The sequence below is a fragment of the Cottoperca gobio genome, chromosome 22, assembly GCF_900634415.1.
Source record: "Cottoperca gobio chromosome 22, fCotGob3.1, whole genome shotgun sequence".
Taxonomy (NCBI): Eukaryota; Metazoa; Chordata; class Actinopteri; order Perciformes; family Bovichtidae; genus Cottoperca; species Cottoperca gobio.
In genome coordinates, this window is record NC_041376.1 from 15,613,871 (window position 1) to 15,632,882 (window position 19,012).

A 19,012-nucleotide genomic window follows, 5' to 3' on the forward strand; every position below is an offset into this window, starting at 1 on the left:
TTACTTAAGCAGGAGTACAAATGTTTGAGCAGCAAAACCGACTTTAAGTTTTAAAAGTAAAAGCAATCATAAGCTGATAGGATGCCTCCTGTCAGAATGTTTTGTTATATTATTGAATTATTATCACTGATACATTGAGGCCTAAGCTGCATTTAAATGTTTTATCTGCTTGATGTGGGGCTAATCAAAGCAACTTTATACACTATTTATGTGAGCATTTTTAAACAATAGCTGAAAACCTATTTATTTAATACCACTTATAATTAATCTAATTCTTAAAATGTATTTTTGCTTTTATATATTCTTCTTCTTCATGGTGTAAGTTTTTATTATTATTATTATTATTATTATTATTATTATTATTATTATTATTATTATTATTATTATTATTAGTATGGTAGTTTAATTTAAGAAATGCATCATATTTATTATGCTGATTATATTTTTTAAATGATAAATATTGACCCTTCAAACTGACTTTAGTAACTATAGCTGTTAAATAAATAAGTAGAAGTATGAAGTAGCATAACATGGAAATACTCAAGTAAAGTACAAAATGTACCTGTACTTGAGTAAATAGTTACATTCCACCTCTGAGACTTCCGATAAAATAAAAATGATCATTAAATGGTAAAGTTTTAGTAAATTAAACTTTGGTTACCTTTTTATTATACTTTTAACAAACAATGCAATGATTAAAAGTATCTATTAATATTATTTTTTATAGATTTGTAATACTTTGGTTTCTGGTTCAAAGATCTATGTAATGTTTATAGATGTTTTACAAATAATCATTAACAAATACCTAACTTATATTACGTGTGCAACAATAAAATATAATATATAATAATTTACTAATGTCATAGCTACAATATAATGTCAAAAAATGATTTAATATTACACAAACTTATGATAAAATAACATTAATGATATAATTACTAATAATTAGTAAACATTATTAATTATAATGTCATTGTTTGTTAACAGTAAAATCTAAACTAAACTAAAGTTTAATTACCTATCAATTTACAATTTATTAATGATGGTTATTATAAAGAGCTAAACTCTCTGCTCTGAAACCTTCCTCATTTGTGCACTCCTTCCTTCACTTCCCCCGAAATGCCTCTTGTTCCCCACGCCTTGTGGGCAGAGTGGACGTCTTCATATAAAAAGGCTACAGTCAGCTGTGGAAGTGGACCGAGGTGCATCCACACCAGAGGCGGACGGAACACAACTGTGCGCGGGCGACATGACCTCATTAATGTGCAGACTGCTCTGCTTCATTGGCATCCTGGCGTCGGGAACTCTGGGAACTTTCCCACAGTTTGGGTCACGCAACCGGCAGATCCACTCAATAATCTCTTTAATCCCGCGAGAGTCCTCGCAAGTCCCTCCAAGAGTCCATCAGCGCTTTGAAGAGATCAAATCCATCGAACTAACCTCTGATGAAGAACCGAGCGCTGAACGTTTTCAAGAGGTCCAGCTGGGTGGTCACACAGCACGAGGCTTCCAGCAGCAGCAGGGGGCCCGAGCAGGTGCCAACAACTACCTGGCGCAGGAGAGACGAAGAGCTGACAGTGGAGGTGGGTTGCTCCTGTAGATGTTGTGTTGGTTTGGACACATTTGCTCAAATTTGTGGCGAAACGTTTTCAGAAATCTAATAACACCAGCTATTAATATTACTATTATAATTAGGCCTACTATTTTGCGTATTTGAAATTAATTCCACTATAGATTCATTTATAATACAAGACGGACCTGTATGATTCTGGAAACCTTGATAACCTGCAATCTTTGAAAAACCCAGAGGGTTGTTAAACAACAGTTGATATTCTAACCATAGGAATTAAAGAAATGATACATCTTTTTTAACAAAGAAAGAAAAAAATAGCTACATCGGAAGGTAAAGGTATTAATAACAATAATAATAATAATAACTTAATAGTCATTTTGTTTAAGCTACTGACATATCTTATTTGTTACACATTTATGAAATTCAAAAAAGTGTAGCTTTATGAATATGACATTTCCCTGAGATTAAAAGTTAACAATAGCACATAAACTGTTATTATCACATTCAAAACAATTGAATTGTGCTAATATCTTTTACCTTCTATATTAATTGTGTTGTTTTGCAGAATATGTAATTCTCTTCACAAGTCTGACCAAGATGTAATACAATATGGGCAAAAATAAAACAGATGAAATATACTCTCTTGTTCAGTCTTGCATAAAGTACATTATCAACATCTGACAAAATTGCATTTTGCAACAATTTCTTCCTAGAAAAAGACTTAATATTCGAATACACAAGAACAATATAAATTATGTGTTGTCATTTTGTACGAACATAGAAAATATTCATCAATAAACATCAACATACACCAATATAAGTGACAATGAAATGTTAAATTTCACTCATGTACAATAATCTAAATGCATGCCCGTCATATTGCAGCTAATTTTGCTTGAGTTAAACCAAAGTAACTGCTGCTCTAATTCTCTCCCCTCTGCCTTTTCCTCCTCTGGCAAAGCTGGTGGCACTAATTCCGGGTTTCATCACTATCAGTCCTCCCATGACCAGCCGCTCTCACAGCTGCAACACAAAGCTGTATCCTGGCAGCTTGCAGGGGACGCCAGTGTCTCTCCTGCATCCATCAGAGCTGACACAGGTACTCCACTTTAGCCATAATTAACATGTTCTCATTTAACTCCCAAACGACATATGTGGAGTTGTGGACAGTATTTTCTGAAACATATTAAAGGGTTCTACATGAAGATATTTGTCTCATTTACTGGGCTGAAAACCTTGAAATCTTTCTGATACAGAGGATGAAAGTCCACTGATATTGAGGTTGTAAAATCAAATCTTGGAGATGCCACAGCAAACTTTAGTTCCTTGCCAAAGTTTGGTTGCTGTAGTTACATACATTATATATGTGTGATGCTATTATTTAATGGATTTAAAGATTGATTAATGTGCTTCCATGTGATTTCTTCATGATTTTCCATTAGTAGCATATGCTTGAATTCTGCCCATTATACACTGATGATGATGAATGTGCCTTTGAATGCCATCATTTATATCACACTGTGCTGAGTTTTAAGTGATCAACACTTAAAGCACAACATTTGAGAGCCATAATCACAAGTATCACAATCTCAAGTATCTTTTAACAATACCTTTTGATTAAAATTCTAAAAGCTAATTATTGTTCACTTTTTTCTTATCACCCTTTGAAATATTCAAGAATACAGTATTTGAAAATGAGATACTAGCAGTTATGATATTCTAGTATTTATCTCTGGTCTCCTAAAATTGTAGCACTCAAATGTTATTAGCTCTATTATGCTGCCTTCACATGGGGTCGTGTTTAGCGTGTTCACGAGAAGAGTCCACATGAAGCTCTAAGTTCACGAGTTGTGACGTGTATCTTCTTCTTCTTCTTCTTTTTTTACAGCAACAAGATCTAACTGCAGAAATCGTCCTATAGACCTGGTCTTCATCATAGACAGCTCCCGCAGTGTACGCCCCGCTGAGTTTGAAAAGGCCAAAGAGTTCCTGCAAGACATGGTGGAGAGCTTGGAGGTCGGCTCAGACGCCACGCGAGTTGGCCTCGTCAATTATGCCAGCACGGTGCAGATTGAGTTTCTTCTGAACACGTATTTTGCCAAGTCTGCCTTGAAGCAGGCCCTGGCCCGTGTCGAGCCCCTTGCTTCAGGCACCATGACAGGCATGGCCATCAAGACTGCCATGGAGAAAGCTTTCACCGCGGCGGCAGGAGCCCGTGCTAGCTCCACGAACATTGCCAAAGTAGCCATCATAGTGACAGACGGGAGGCCCCAGGACAAGGTGGAGGATGTATCAGCCGCAGCTCGGGCATCTGGCATCGAGATCTATGCAGTGGGAGTAGACCGAGCTGATATGATGTCCCTGCGCCTCATGGCCAGCCAGCCACATGATGACCATGTCTTCTACGTGGAGACCTATGGTGTCATTGAGAAGCTCACTTCCAAATTTAGGGAAACCTTGTGTGGTAAGGATGATGATAATGGGAGTGCGGATATTCCATTAGATGGCGGAATTGATGATTATGGACTAGGTGGCAGAAAAGACGGTAAAGGAATAAATAATGAAAAAGAGGATAAAGGAAACAACGGTATGTCAGATCCGTCCTTTAAATTTCACCTGTGATCATATGGGCAGCACCATAGAGGGAATCTCCATTCTAAAGTCACTGGTCCTCTTCTTTAGTCTTCAGAACAAGGGCAAGGTAACCGATGATTTACCTCCTCTTGTTGCGTTTGGATTTCCAACAAAAAGGTGTTCACTAACAAATGTTGATAATAAGTGCAGTTAATACAGTCAAAAACATGTCCAGTATGTCACGTACTAACTGACTTAAAGAAGAAGACACACCTCTGAGCACTGGTTGATCTGCCAATTCAGAGCAAATTCTACAACCTTGAACACTTTTAAAATGGTAGAAACCTAATATGATGCTGCCTATAGTTTTCTCATGGTGCGTGCTGCTCTTTGCACTTTGCGCTGCATATTGTGCCTTACGCCCTGCTCAGTTACCTCAAGGCGGGCTAAGCTGCCCAGGTCCACAATTAGGGCTTTTGCAATCTGTGACAGAACATTAACGGCCACTCATCCTGCACGGCAAGAACTAAATTAGCCTGCGCTAAATTTGACTTTAAATGTATTGGAGTGACATTTTTTAGATTAGATGAAATTGCTAAGAAAACGTAAGTCTTAATATTATGTTATCTTTACATAGGCTAATTAAAATAAAAAGACAATAGACCTGTTTAAATAATAGTCTGACCATTCTCAAATGTGTCTGTTCAATATGAAGCTGGAGCAAACAGCACGTTAACTTAGCATAGCATACACACGTGAAACAGCGGGAACAGCTAGCCTGTCTCTGTCAGAAGTTATTCAAGTTATTTAATGTGTTTAATACCTACAAAAAATGAACTAGTTGTGGTTTACAGAGACTATTTCTCAGCTGGGCACAGACTTTCTGGTGTTTCCGCCAGTTGCCTGGCAACCTCACAGGGACGACATTGCACGAAGAAAGAAATCTATACACATTTCTAATAGTCATAGACTATTGCATCTCCAACTTCATTCTCGCATATCAAGATGCTAATCAAACTGCAATAGTCAATTGACCGCCGCACGCAAAAGGAAGTCTTGACCGGAATATCCGCCGGCTACACAGGAACCCCAGAATATTGGCCATTGCCGCCCGAAGCTTATCGTCGTCAAACTGAAAGCCAATGTATCCAAGATTGGGATATTGTTAACACATTGTTGGCTTCAGGATTCTTTCTCTGCTAATGTGAGCGCATTAATACATGTAAAGAGTAACTACAGTGCAGCTACAGCTATAACCACGTCCATTACACCATGCCGAAATCTGGATTGATTAAAAGAGGAGTGTATCTATCTGTTCTGTCAGACACACGTGAGATGGACGATTGAAAAACACAGCTGAAGTAGCCATAGAAAAAGCTGCAACTGTAGCCCTAGCAAAAAGAATATCCACACACCCTGCCCCAGCATCAAACATAGCTCAACCCACTGCCTAGCATGTAGCTACAGCTGTGGTCATCAGGGGAATACAAAAAGTTGTTGTCAGGTAGCACAAAAGTTATTGTGAGAGAATGACTCCTCAGTACTTTTGAGTAACTGTCCACACGTCAAAAATGGATTTAAAAATGTCACCTTTTAGTTTCTCTTTTCAACTTTTGGTACCACCCAAACTAGCAAGGTATTCATGCAAGCTTCTCCCAGGTGTTGAACTCAACACATGCTGTGCTTTAAATCATGACTGATTCTAGTCACACAAATTCAAACCTCTGTGTTTCACTGTGACCAACTTCTGTCCATCCACAACAGTGACGTCACTACCAAAGAAATGCAATGATTACGACAGATTGTTGACTTGAGTAGATTTTGTGTTTGCATGGTCTGAACTGCGTGGGATATGCTGTTAAAGATAGATAGGTATTCAGGATTCTAAAACCTGTGTAACATTTGAAAGTGACAAATGACTACGTCTCTTCCTTTCTTTACAAATACCAGGATTTTAAAACAACAAAATTATTTTACTTTATCTTTGAAGCACAGAGATCGCGCAAACTAATCTGCATGTTGCTATGTAGAGTTACACAAATGCACAATTAATACATACTTACAACTTACTAACAGAAATGTAAAACAAAATGATTGATTTCACTAGGCGTAAGCCAATCAGACAGTGTTTCTTTTCAGGTTTGGATGCCTGTGCTCAGGGACACAACTGCCAGCACATTTGTGTCAACAATGGAAACTCATATAACTGCAAGTGTCGCAACGGCTATGTCTTGAACCCAGACAAGAGAACATGCTCACGTAAGAATCTTTATCTTTGTCTTAATGTTTTTGTCCAATGTCTCAGCATAACCAAATCTTATTGTGTTTTCACTATCTTAAAACAGAAAAAAATAATTATTTGGGATTTGATAGGGAAAAGCCTTATTATAAGTAGAAATGTCTAACTTTTAAAATGTTTGAGGTAAGAACTTTAACAGAACCATGGCATTCTAAGTTCATAAGCTTTGCAGCTCAGTACGTACAGCACTTTGTTTTGTGAATACACTGCATACCATCTCTTGTTACTAATGTTGTGGGTTGCCCTAAATAGATTAGCGCAGACACTATTCAGCACAAATTAAGTGAGCGGGACAATTATGAAGGCCTGGACTGATGAGAGGCACATATTCTAGAAGTAAATGATGGCCACTTAGAAGAGGACAAGTAGATCCTCTCTCCAAGTCACAGGCTTGACTAAATGTCACAGTTCAGTAGGTTAGCTACCCTAACTGCCCTAAGGTGTTTTTAACCTGGAATTAGGGCTGCTTCCAACTTTCAGTTATGTATTTTAGACCCAAAAATAGGCCAAATAAGATGTATGCTGTTGTCTTAAGCTCATGGATGGAAAGTCAAAATGTACTTCCATTCCACAGCCACCTGCTCTGGTCAGTAAAGACTTTATTAGGGTCTTATGGAGGGCATTGACAACTCCCATAAGCTCATCACAGATCAACAATTTGGGTAGTGTAACCCTAGTTAAAGGCAATTTAAAGGGTAATGTGCACATGTATGAAATATAACTGACTCAGGGCTTCTTGCCTTATGTAATTAGACTCAGTTGGTTAGATGTGGAAGTGTTTCTTTTCAGGTTCAGATACATGTGCCCAAGGTCATGACTGCCAACATGTCTGTGTCAGCAATGATGACTCGTACCTTTGCAAGTGTCGTAAGGGATATGTGTTGAATGCAGACCAGAAAACATGCTCACGTAAGAACCAGAATATTTTTCATATGTATTTTGCATGATTGAAAGTTTATATGTATCCTCCAATACTGTACATAGGAAGAGCTGGTGGTGCACTTTGTACAGTGGGAACCACTTATCTTGACTGAACAGGAGATGCTTTAATTTATGTGAACTCTACAATATGTTCCACAATAAGGCCTCCATCTCAGATTTGGGAGTTTTTCTTTTTTTCAGATTTGGATTCATGTTCCCAGGGACATGATTGCCAACATATTTGTGTCAGCACTGATGATTCGTACATCTGCAAATGTCGAATGGGATATTTGTTGAATGTAGACCAGAAAACATGCTCACGTAAGCACCTGGACGTTTCAGTCTATGTTTGTTTCTTGGCACATATTTCCCACAAATCTAGTTATGTTTCTTGATTAGACAAAATGTGTAGAAATACATTGACTTGTTAGTTGGCTTATGACAGTTTTCCCAGTCTTTTGGTAGTGTTGAAGTCTTCTTGGAGCCATCATAGCAGCTATTAAAAGAACTGCACCTTAAGGCACTAACACACTGGCCTTTGCTTCAATTTAGGTGGCTGCTACTTGAATTTATGTAATTCTTAAAGTTCCTATTCAGTTGAGCTTGGATTTATACAGGGCCAGGAACAGATATTGTGACTTATGGGGTTGCTCTGAGTAGTTCACCACAAATGGTTGTTGTGCTCAGCTACAGTCAGTTACATGTAGAAATGTTTTTTTTCAGATTTGGATACATGTGTCCAAGGACATGACTGCCAGCATATTTGTGTCAAAAACAACGATTCTTACCTCTGTGTTTGTCACGAGGGACATGTGTTGAATGCAGACAAGAAAACATGCTCACGTAAGAACCCTTAACAACAGATTTCAAGTCCCTCTCTTGGTCCAGTGTTTCAGGTTTCCCAAATGTTCATGATTGTTGGTTCTTGAGTAAATGTAGAACTCGTTCTTTGGAGCACTGAAGAATCCCTACAGTCTAGTTTGCCAAAAACAGCTTAAAAACTTTATTTTGACATCAAGAGCTGCTAAGGCTTTTTTTTTGGACTGGCTGCAGTATATATTGAATTTACTTGAAAAAGCATAGAATTAGGAAACTGTGATTGATGCACGAGTTCGAGCAATTGGCCATGACTCATACATTGTAAAAGAACTGATGCCCCAAGGCCCATTAAAGTCACTGCTGAGATGAGCTTGCTGTATGTTAGTTGGTTAGATGTGAAAGTGTCTGCTTTCAGGTTCAGATACATGTGCCCAAGGACATGACTGCCAACATATCTGTGTCAGCAATGATGACTCGTACTTCTGCAAATGTCAAGGAGGTTATATGTTGAATGCAGACCAGAAAACATGCTCACGTAAGAACCGGAACATTTTTCATAGATTTGTTGTCTGTTTTTTTAGGCCAGATCCTGTGTGTTCTGCATGACTGAACGTTTCAATGTATTCTCCATAACCAGTACATAGCAAGAGCTGGTGAGACACTTAGCTTGACTGAACAGGAGATGATTATGAACCGTAAAAATTGCCAAGCACAGACTCAACATTAAGTTCCACAATAAGGGCTCCATGTTAGATTTGGGACTTTTTTCTTTTCAGGTTTGGATTCATGTTCTCAGGGACATGACTGCCAGCATATGTGTGTCAGCACTAACGATTCGTACATCTGCAAATGTCGTATGGGATATGTTTTGAATGCAGACCAGAAAACATGCTCACGTAAGAACCTTTGACCTTACAGTTGATTTTGAGTGTCTACATCTTGAAGCGTTAAATGGGTTGTAAATGCTGCACTTTAGTGCTTGATTAAGTACAGAAACCACCAAGTCTTTCTGTTGGACAGGCACATTGTAAAGTGGACCTCTGAATAGAAGCCTGTAATTATGAGGTTGTTAAGGTACTTTGCACAGAGAGACTTTTCTTCATACCACTTGTTGAGACATGTTAAAGAAAGAGGAAAAGATCATGTACCCACATAGTAGAAGGAGCAATGACTCAGGCTCTCCTTGACTGATGTGATGATATTTCAGTTACGTAAGTTATGTGGACATGTCTCTTTTCAGGCTCTGATCTGTGTGCCCATGGACATGATTGCCAGCACATTTGTGAAAACAATGAGGAATCGTACATCTGCAAGTGTCGTGTGGGATATAAGTTAAATGCAGACCAAAAAACTTGCTCACGTAAGACCTTATGATATGCATGTCTTAGTGCAGCGTGTAAATATATATATATTTTTAATATACGTGCTTGGTTAAAGGCAGAAAAACACTTAAAGCATTTGGTGTATCCTGATGGTCTAAGTGTTAGCTGTGGAAGTTTCTTTTCAGGTTTGGATACATGCGACCAGGGACATGACTGCCAGCATATTTGTGTCACAACTGTTGATTCATACCTTTGCAAGTGTCGTGAGGGATATGTGTTGAATGCGGACCAGAAAACATGCTCACGTAAGAACCAGAATTGTACCTATATATTTTATATGCATGTCAAGGTGCAGTGTCTTGGGTCTACCTCCAAGTAAGTCAAAAATGCTTGAAGTGTTGGTGTTTGTGGCGCAAATGGTTTAATTTGGACAGCAACCGATTGTGAAAGCACCGTGCTGTGGACACACATACATCAGCTTTAGTAGGTTGTCTCAAATGATGAGGAAGTAAAATTTGAATTTATTTTGAATAAGCAGGAAGTTGTGAGACTAGGACTATTGCACCTATAGTTGTGGAGCATGTGTTCATGGCTTTAATTAACAATTAATAATTCGGTGCCACGTTAAAAGCTCCACAACAGGCTAAATGCTTGTTGGTGGCTTTACTGTAATTCAATTAAGTCAGTTACAAGTGTGAGTGTCTCTTTTCAGGTTCAGATACATGTGCCCAGAGACATGACTGCCAACATTTTTGCATCAACAATGATGCTTCGTACATCTGCAAATGTCAAGTGGGATATGAGTTGAATGCAGACCAGAAAACCTGCTCACGTAAGATCTTGGAATCTTTGACCTAATATATGTACATGTCCTAGTGCTAGTCTGTTGTTGACTACAATCCGATCCATAGATCATTTGGCCATGGCCTTTATAGTTTTTCAGAAATAAATTTTGGCCAATCATAAGCTTTACCAAGGACGTTTACTGTGGATGTTAGCTGTGAGGGTGTCTCTGGTTCTTATGCATGAACCCAGGGACATGACTGCCAACATATTTGTGTGAAAGATGGCGATTCTTACTCTTGCATGTGTTATGAGGAATATGTATTGAAAGCAGACAAGAAAACATGCTCACATAAGAACCTGAACATTAATTGTACACTGTCTTTGACATGCATGTTCTTGTACAAAATGTTAGGTGTCCCACTAAAATCCAATATTAGATATACTTAACTAAAAGCTACAAAAGCAATTTAGTGGAAGATATTAAAATCATGCAGCTTCAAAATATTGACTGAAGTTGGAGCCGTAATGTAAAGTTAATAGTGGAATGGTTGAGTGGATTGTGTTGATTGCGTACTAGAAAAAATGCTCATGTAGAAGTCTTGACCTTAACATACGTAAAATGCATAGATTTAGGTGTTTAAATACATGCAGAATAATCTGGATAAACGTACATACATAAAGCCTGTAGAATTTTTAATAACTGTTGACCCATCTTTAGCTCCACAACAAGCCGAAAATTCATTAATTGATAGAGTTAGACTACGTTAGATCTGGATGTCAGCTGTGACAGTGTTTATTTTCAGGTTTGGATACATGTGCCCAGGGACATGACTGCCAGCATATTTGTGTCAAAAATGGTGATTCTCACCTTTGCACATGTCATGACGGATATGTGTTGAATGCAGACCAGAAAACATGCTCACGTAAGAACTTGAATTTAACCTTTACATTTGATGTGCATGTTGTGGTGCTATGTCTCAGGTTCCCCTCAAAATCCATCATTTTAGGTGCATGACTAAATACTGCAGAAGCCATTGTCTGGAGGATCAAAATAATCCATATGGTATTGGTGTTTGCCAGAAACAACCACACATCTTTTTCAGCTGGAGTATTTTATGGTGAAGCACAGGCTGTGGACACAATGCATATTAACTCATGTAGGTTGTTCTAAATAGATTAGGATAGTCGGTAATGAATTTATTTTAAAACATAGCCATGGACCGATGCACATACCTTTGATTAACATTACTTGTAAGTGCGATGGTGGCCCATTAAATTATGCTTGATAGATGTAATTAGACTTAGTCCGTTACAAGTACACAATGGATGGAATGGAGGATTTCTTTTTTAATCCTCTTTTATCGTCACACATGTACAAGGCATACACCCACAGTTCAATTTAGACTCTGCATTTAACCATAGGCAGCTATTATATATACAGCACCCGGGGAGCAGTGTAGGGCTCCGATGCCTTACTCAAGGGCACCTCGGTAGTGTCCAGGTACCTTGGACTTAGTCCGTTTGGGGACTTTATAAGTACTTGACTACATTTCACAAAGGCCTTTCTGTGGTATTGGTGGTAGGGCTGTTGCACCTAGAGGTATGGTCTACATGGCCATGATATAAAAAAAAAAGGAAAGGGATTGGTGGCCCATTAAAAACTCCATGTGTACTCCTTGACAGATGTAATCAGTTTCATGACAATGACTGCCAGGATATTTGTGTCAGGGAGACAGTAGCATCAATTGAAACACTGCTGAGACAGAGGCTCCAACAGTCCAAGCCCTTCTTGTATGATGCCATGAGATGTCATATCACATGTGGACATGTCTCTTTTCAGGTTCTGATCCATGTGTCCGTGGACATGATTGCCAGCACATGTGTATAAACAGTGATGACTCGTACATCTGCAAATGTCAAGTGGGATATGAGTTGAATGCAGACCAGAAAACCTGCTCACGTAAGATCTTGGAATCTTTGACCTAATATATGTACATGTCCTAGTGCTAGTCTGTTGTTGACTACAATCCGATCCATAGATCATTTGGCCATGGCCTTTATAGTTTTTCAGAAATAAATTTTGGCCAATCATAAGCTTTACCAAGGACGTTTACTGTGGATGTTAGCTGTGAGGGTGTCTCTGGTTCTTATGCATGAACCCAGGGACATGACTGCCAACATATTTGTGTGAAAGATGGCGATTCTTACTCTTGCATGTGTTATGAGGGATATGTATTGAAAGCAGACAAGAAAACATGCTCACATAAGAACCTGAACATTAATTGTACACTGTCTTTGACATGCATGTTCTTGTACAAAATGTTAGGTGTCCCACTAAAATCCAATATTAGATATACTTAACTAAAAGCTACAAAAGCAATTTAGTGGAAGATATTAAAATCATGCAGCTTCAAAATATTGACTGAAGTTGGAGCCGTAATGTAAAGTTAATAGTGGAATGGTTGAGTGGATTGTGTTGATTGCGTACTAGAAAAAATGCTCATGTAGAAGTCTTGACCTTAACATACGTAAAATGCATAGATTTAGGTGTTTAAATACATGCAGAATAATCTGGATAAACGTACATACATAAAGCCTGTAGAATTTTTAATAACTATTGACCCATCTTTAGCTCCACAACAAGCCGAAAATTCATTAATTGATAGAGTTAGACTACGTTAGATCTGGATGTCAGCTGTGACAGTGTTTATTTTCAGGTTTGGATACATGTGCCCAGGGACATGACTGCCAGCATATTTGTGTCAAAAATGGTGATTCTCACCTTTGCACATGTCATGACGGATATGTGTTGAATGCAGACCAGAAAACATGCTCACGTAAGAACTTGAATTTAACCTTTACATTTGATGTGCATGTTGTGGTGCTATGTCTCAGGTTCCCCTCAAAATCCATCATTTTAGGTGCATGACTAAATACTGCAAAAGCCATTGTCTGGAGGATCAAAATAATCCATATGGTATTGGTGTTTGCCAGAAACAACCACACATCTTTTTCAGCTGGAGTATTTTATGGTGAAGCACAGGCTGTGGACACAATGCATATTAACTCATGTAGGTTGTTCTAAATAGATTAGGATAGTCGGTAATGAATTTATTTTAAAACATAGCCATGGACCGATGCACATACCTTTGATTAACTTTACTTGTAAGTGCGATGGTGGCCCATTAAATTATGCTTGATAGATGTAATTAGACTTAGTCCGTTACAAGTACACAATGGATGGAATGGAGGATTTCTTTTTTAATCCTCTTTTATCGTCACACATGTACAAGGCATACACCCACAGTTCAATTTAGACTCTGCATTTAACCATAGGCAGCTATTATATATACAGCACCCGGGGAGCAGTGTAGGGCTCCGATGCCTTACTCAAGGGCACCTCGGTAGTGTCCAGGTACCTTGGACTTAGTCCGTTTGGGGACTTTATAAGTACTTGACTACATTTCACAAAGGCCTTTCTGTGGTATTGGTGGTAGGGCTGTTGCACCTAGAGGTATGGTCTACATGGCCATGATATAAAAAAAAAAGGAAAGGGATTGGTGGCCCATTAAAAACTCCATGTGTACTCCTTGACAGATGTAATCAGTTTCATGACAATGACTGCCAGGATATTTGTGTCAGGGAGACAGTAGCATCAATTGAAACACTGCTGAGACAGAGGCTCCAACAGTCCAAGCCCTTCTTGTATGATGCCATGAGATGTCATATCACATGTGGACATGTCTCTTTTCAGGTTCTGATCCATGTGTCCGTGGACATGATTGCCAGCACATGTGTATAAACAGTGATGACTCGTACATCTGCAAGTGTCGAACAGGATATATTTTGAATCCTGACAAGAAAACATGCTCACGTAAGAACCAGGATGTTTTTTTTAAAGAGTTGATGGAATGTGTCAGAGTCCATTATTCTGACCCATCGTATAATCGATAATAATTACTTACTAAGGGCTTTGATTGATGTAAATTGAGCCCATCAGATGTGTAAGTGTCTCTTTTCAGGTTCAGATACATGTTCCCAGGGACATGATTGCCAACATATTTGTGTCAGCGATAACGACTCGTTTGTCTGCAAGTGTCGAATGGGATATGTATTGAATGCAGACCGGAAAACATGCTCACGTAAGCACCTGATTTGTTTCAATATGCATATTTGTCTGTGGCGTGATCCAGCTTCTCCGATATTCCACAAAGCACCAAAGTTGGAGCTTCAATGCATGGTTCATCAGAGCCACAAAAGCTCCAACTGGAGAGTAGGAGCTGGTGAGGCGGTTTGTCTTGTGGACACACCACATTTATGAAGTCTTGTGACTATGGTTTTCCATTTTCAGCGTAAATAAGCATGAGATAAAGCGACTGGGGGAAAACTGTGACCAAAGGCTCTGCAAAAAGCTGAGTGATTGTTTATGATGTCATAAAACTAAGTTGATGAGATTTTGAGCTTTTCTTTTCAGGTTCATCTTTGGATGCATGTGCCCAAGGAAATAACTGCCAGCACATTTGTGTCAACAATGGGAACTCATACATCTGCAAGTGTCGAGTGGGATACATGTTGAACATGGATCAGAAGACATGCTCACGTAAGAAACTTCTTCCTTTCAACTAAACATTGATGCAGTACCTCAAGATGGTTTATGTTATTCCATAGTAACTCCTAACTCAACTTGTATTTGACACATATACTGTACATATAGTCATGTTTTGGCAAGGGATACCATGAATGACCTTGAATTACTTAGACCAAGTCAGTTAAATGTGGGAGTGTCTCTTTCCAGGTTCCAATGCATGTGCTCAGGGACATGACTGTCAGCACATTTGTATCAACAACGGTGACTCGTACAACTGCAAGTGTCAAGTGGGATACGTGTTGAATGCAGATCAGAAAACATGCTCACGTAAGGTTCTGGATCATCTTTTCAACAAACAAAATGGTGCATGTGTATTTAAACCTTTCTAGAGATTTCCCATATTTTGAATCAGTTCTAGCCTAAATAATCTTTCCCCCAACCGTCTTATATTATTGCCTTGTGAGCTCTCTTGTACAACTAGTGTTGGGCACTAGTTGAGACAATGTGCCAGACTGGCACTAACTTTGGAGTCCTCAAAGGTACAAGGAGCAACCAGGTTTCAACAGCTGACCGGAGGCTACTTGAATACTGTTTCTCTATAAAACTTGAAGAGGCTTTATCAAAGACGGGTGCTTGACTTGACAAGAGCTATTCGAAACCATGCAAGACGATTTAAGGTGAGAGTAAGGTGTTTTCTAAATGCTATCTGTAGGTTTACTAATAATCCACCATCCAATATAGATTTATTTTATGTCATGTCGTATTTCAGCCAGGTGTTGTCCTCTTAAAAGGTCTATAGGCTTGATTATTTTCCCATGCTGAGCAGTACTGAAATGTGCCTAGCCTTTTGTGGAAGCTGGTCTGACTGTCACTCTGCATCCACTTTCCTTCTGCATATGTTACCACAAATGTAGACATAGAGGGAAAGAATCCCATTCAAGGACAATGTCATCTCTGTTTGCTGACTTTGCAAACTTTCTGCCACATCTGCTTTGGCCTTGCTATTACTGGAAATATGGACAGTCCACACAGCCTAGAGTGCAGGATGTTAGAGCAACGGCGCTACGTCTTTCATGCTGCAGAGATCAATCTGGACAATGGAATATGTTCGTTGAAATTCCGTCTCAAAGGGCAAGGAATTTGTTTTGTATCTTAGCAGGGGAAATAGCTAAACTACTTTGCTTGAGAATTTGCTACAGCCATAGGTGGTGACATGGCTTCACAACTGGCTGTACCAGGCCTGTCATAACATGACAGCCTACTAGTACAGAAACACAAATCCTCATTACTTTGAAGGCTGGCAATATTATGGCAACAAAAAATGGTGGCCTTCTTCTGCTTAGAACCTTAGTGCGACAGCTAGGTCCCCAATGTATGCCATGATTTACACAGTTCAGTCGACTCAGTACCTCACCAGGTTTGGGTGTGCCATTAGAAGAAGAGTCCCAATTGTCCCAAATTGTACATGTGTTGGGCTGTGTTTCCTAAGTGTCCTATCAATGATACATTAGGGTTTGTAGTTGAGTCAAAATGTAACCCTTGATTGCCACAGCACTGCTTCAAAACTTAGTGATAAGTCTGAAAAACACAGTAGTTTATAGTAGTAGCATTACTGGATAGGTGAAAATTAGTCATTTTTTAACTTATTCCATGTGGTCTACATTATCAAAGAAAATCTACCAGAGCTGGCAATGTTGAATTTTGTGAGTTAACAATTAGCAAGTTTAGGTCCATGTTAAGGTTTCACAATAGCTCATTGGAGGACCACACATTCACCTCAAGAGTGTAGCTTGTATGAAATAGAAGTTTGAGGATCTGTAGCCCTGTCAAAACTTCTCCTGACAATTACTGTCAATATGTGAATGAATACTGTACCGTTAAATAGAGTCATATACAAGCTCTCACTAATTGTCTATGCTAACACATGTACATTTCAGTGCACTCCTGCAGGTTGGAACTTGATCAAGCCTATGACCATGATAGGGGGCTTTAGTTTTATGGTTTCAATGCATGGACTTGGATTTTAATAGTTATTATACCTTTTGTGTCTGTCTTTTTTAATTCTTTAGCTGTGGAGACATCTGCAGTTGACTGCATTCAAAACCACTATCCAACGACAAGCAATACTTCTACTGATCCAGTCATTAACAGCACAGTTTAAAGGACATACAAGTGTGCTGTGCTGCTGGTCGAAGGAATGAGGCACTGCAATAGAAGTTGTGGTGGGAGCCCACTGAGAACTTTGGTCCAAGTGAAGGACCAAACAATATTGGTTGTAATTGATTTGCCTATTGTCTGTTGTGATTGTATAATGTTTAGTGAATTGGTCTTGTATGTATACGTGAGTATATTGCTCAAATGATTATTAACATGTGTCCTATTTAACGCTATCCAGTCCTCAGAAACTGAGCACTCCTAGGTTGTGATTATCTAGTTGAATTGATTGAATTTATTTTTTACATATTTCCTAATCTCACTCACAAAAGAAAAATCATGATTGTTCTTGATCTCTTGCTATATTGATCAATCAATATCCATTATGTTTATGTTTCCATGTAAAAACAACACCTAACTTTTATCTGATTTCGTCAGCACCAAAATTAAACATCAGCATCGACTCTTTTGGGGAGGGACATAAAATGGGTTATGTTGTTTTTTTTAACTAAGCAGCCACATGGAGTATTACAAAGAGGCATCACTAAACATTGTGAAACACCATTCTCATGCTTTGACCTTTTCTATATTTTTTTCTCATTCTTTCAGAGGAAATGAGAAGCGAGATAACTCAAGATGCCTGCATGTGTGAGGCTCAGATTGTGTTCCAGAAGAAAGTACAGTCAACCATTCAGGAGCTGAGCAGAAAATATATCCTTTTGCTTGGAAGAATCCACATTTTGAATTTGAAATACGATTTTAAAATTAAGATTATTAAATGAATGAAAGATCTGCATTTTGCCTCTAAAATGTAAGACATTTGCACTAGCTTTGGATACTGCCACAGTTGTTTTGTCTTATTAGTACTTTTATTGAGAATAAGTTGGGTAATAATCTAAGAATAATCTATAGTTTTAGTCTGTTGATTTGTAGCAGTGCGTTTTTAGAAATGCTCATGTGATGATGAACTGCTACACTTTTTTAATTCTCTTTCCTTGACAGCCTGTTCACTAGATGAACTTTCAGACAAAGTGAGCCTGATTGAGGGCCAACAGCAGCATTAAGGACAGCGATGAAGATGTCAGAAGACATGTTCATGACTAGCAATGTATCCAATTATTTTTGACCAGCAGAAGTCATCTGTAACCCTCAAAAACTCTTAATGCTTCAGGAAGAAATGTCTAAGATGTGATGGAGGTCTGCATGGTATTGATTTCTCATGCAGTATACTGACAGCATTAATGTTTTATATTATAAAACTGCATTTTGCATTTGCAAAACACTGTCTGTTATTACTTCAGTAAAGTCAGATATAGCTGAAGTAAACTTTTACATATACCTGTATATTTGTAAGAAAAGCTACATTTCTTCCTGGCAGTGTAAGCCATTGAGTTGAGACTCAAACTAAGACAATTAGGCTAGTTATAGAATAGAGAGAATAGCAAACTTCTGAAAAGAAAAATGTTTAAAGTTTACTTTCATAATAAATGTTTTTGTTGGGAAAACTGTTGTACCACATCCGTGTTGTGTATCCATTGCTCGGGGAATCAGTGTTCTTCGTAGAACACAAAGCCTCCATCCATAACAGCAACACAACAACTAATCTCTTCTACAACAAGAGCATTGTTGTTACTCGTCTGATGCAGCATTATTATGCAGAGAATAAAGCCTTATTAAAGGGCCCATGGCATTGTTTCATCGCAGTGAATTACTAAAATCCTTTTCTTGATACCTGAAATGTTGCAACAATTATATTGTGCTCCATGAAATGGTAATTATTAGCTTGTGCGTAACAGACAGGTTCAATTGTTTAAGGGGGGGAGGGAAAACAGTTTGTGGAGTTTAAAGGTTATTGGACCGCTTCAATACTTTGCACACCAAGATTTGGTAGCATTCCTGGCCATTACATACTATTTTCAATGCACTGGAATTGTGAAATTTGAAGTCAAGATCTACATCCAGTTAAAACAGTTTTT

The 19,012-nt window shown here is 38.5% G+C and overlaps 1 protein-coding gene across 16 annotated transcripts; it reads left to right on the forward strand.

Annotated features, from left to right (window-relative positions):
- The first annotated feature begins 1,194 nt into the window (after positions 1–1,194).
- On the forward strand, positions 1,195–18,998 carry LOC115027198 (matrilin-3-like). Of its 16 annotated transcripts, none has more exons than XM_029460342.1 (21): positions 1,195–1,583; positions 2,535–2,672; positions 3,462–4,160; positions 6,287–6,406; positions 7,236–7,355; positions 7,569–7,688; positions 8,091–8,210; positions 8,602–8,721; positions 8,963–9,082; positions 9,427–9,546; positions 9,694–9,813; positions 10,221–10,340; positions 11,098–11,217; positions 12,135–12,254; positions 13,012–13,131; positions 14,049–14,168; positions 14,317–14,436; positions 14,769–14,894; positions 15,090–15,209; positions 17,646–17,747; positions 18,048–18,998. In XM_029460342.1, exons 1-21 carry the CDS (start codon positions 1,250–1,252, stop codon positions 18,098–18,100), a joined length of 3,252 nt encoding a protein of 1,083 aa, XP_029316202.1. In that variant the 5' UTR covers positions 1,195–1,249; the 3' UTR covers positions 18,101–18,998. The 16 variants fall into 16 exon arrangements, 15 of the variants coding, with proteins under 15 accessions (XP_029316202.1, XP_029316208.1, XP_029316207.1 ...); XM_029460348.1 differs by having other exon boundaries at positions 3,462–4,037; XR_003834366.1 differs by lacking the exon at positions 18,048–18,998 and having other exon boundaries at positions 15,090–15,559; positions 16,952–17,741.
- Positions 18,999–19,012: the final 14 nt, after the last annotated feature.

Coding starts and splice junctions, on each gene's coding strand:
- LOC115027198 (XM_029460342.1), top strand. CDS start 1,250: ATGACCTCATTAATGTGCAGACTGCTCTGCTTCATTGGCATCCTGGCG. Junction 11,218..12,134: donor AGACCAGAAAACATGCTCAC/GTAAGAACTTGA, acceptor GTCTCTTTTCAG/GTTCTGATCCATGTGTCCGT. Junction 15,210..17,645: donor AGATCAGAAAACATGCTCAC/GTAAGGTTCTGG, acceptor TCATTCTTTCAG/AGGAAATGAGAAGCGAGATA.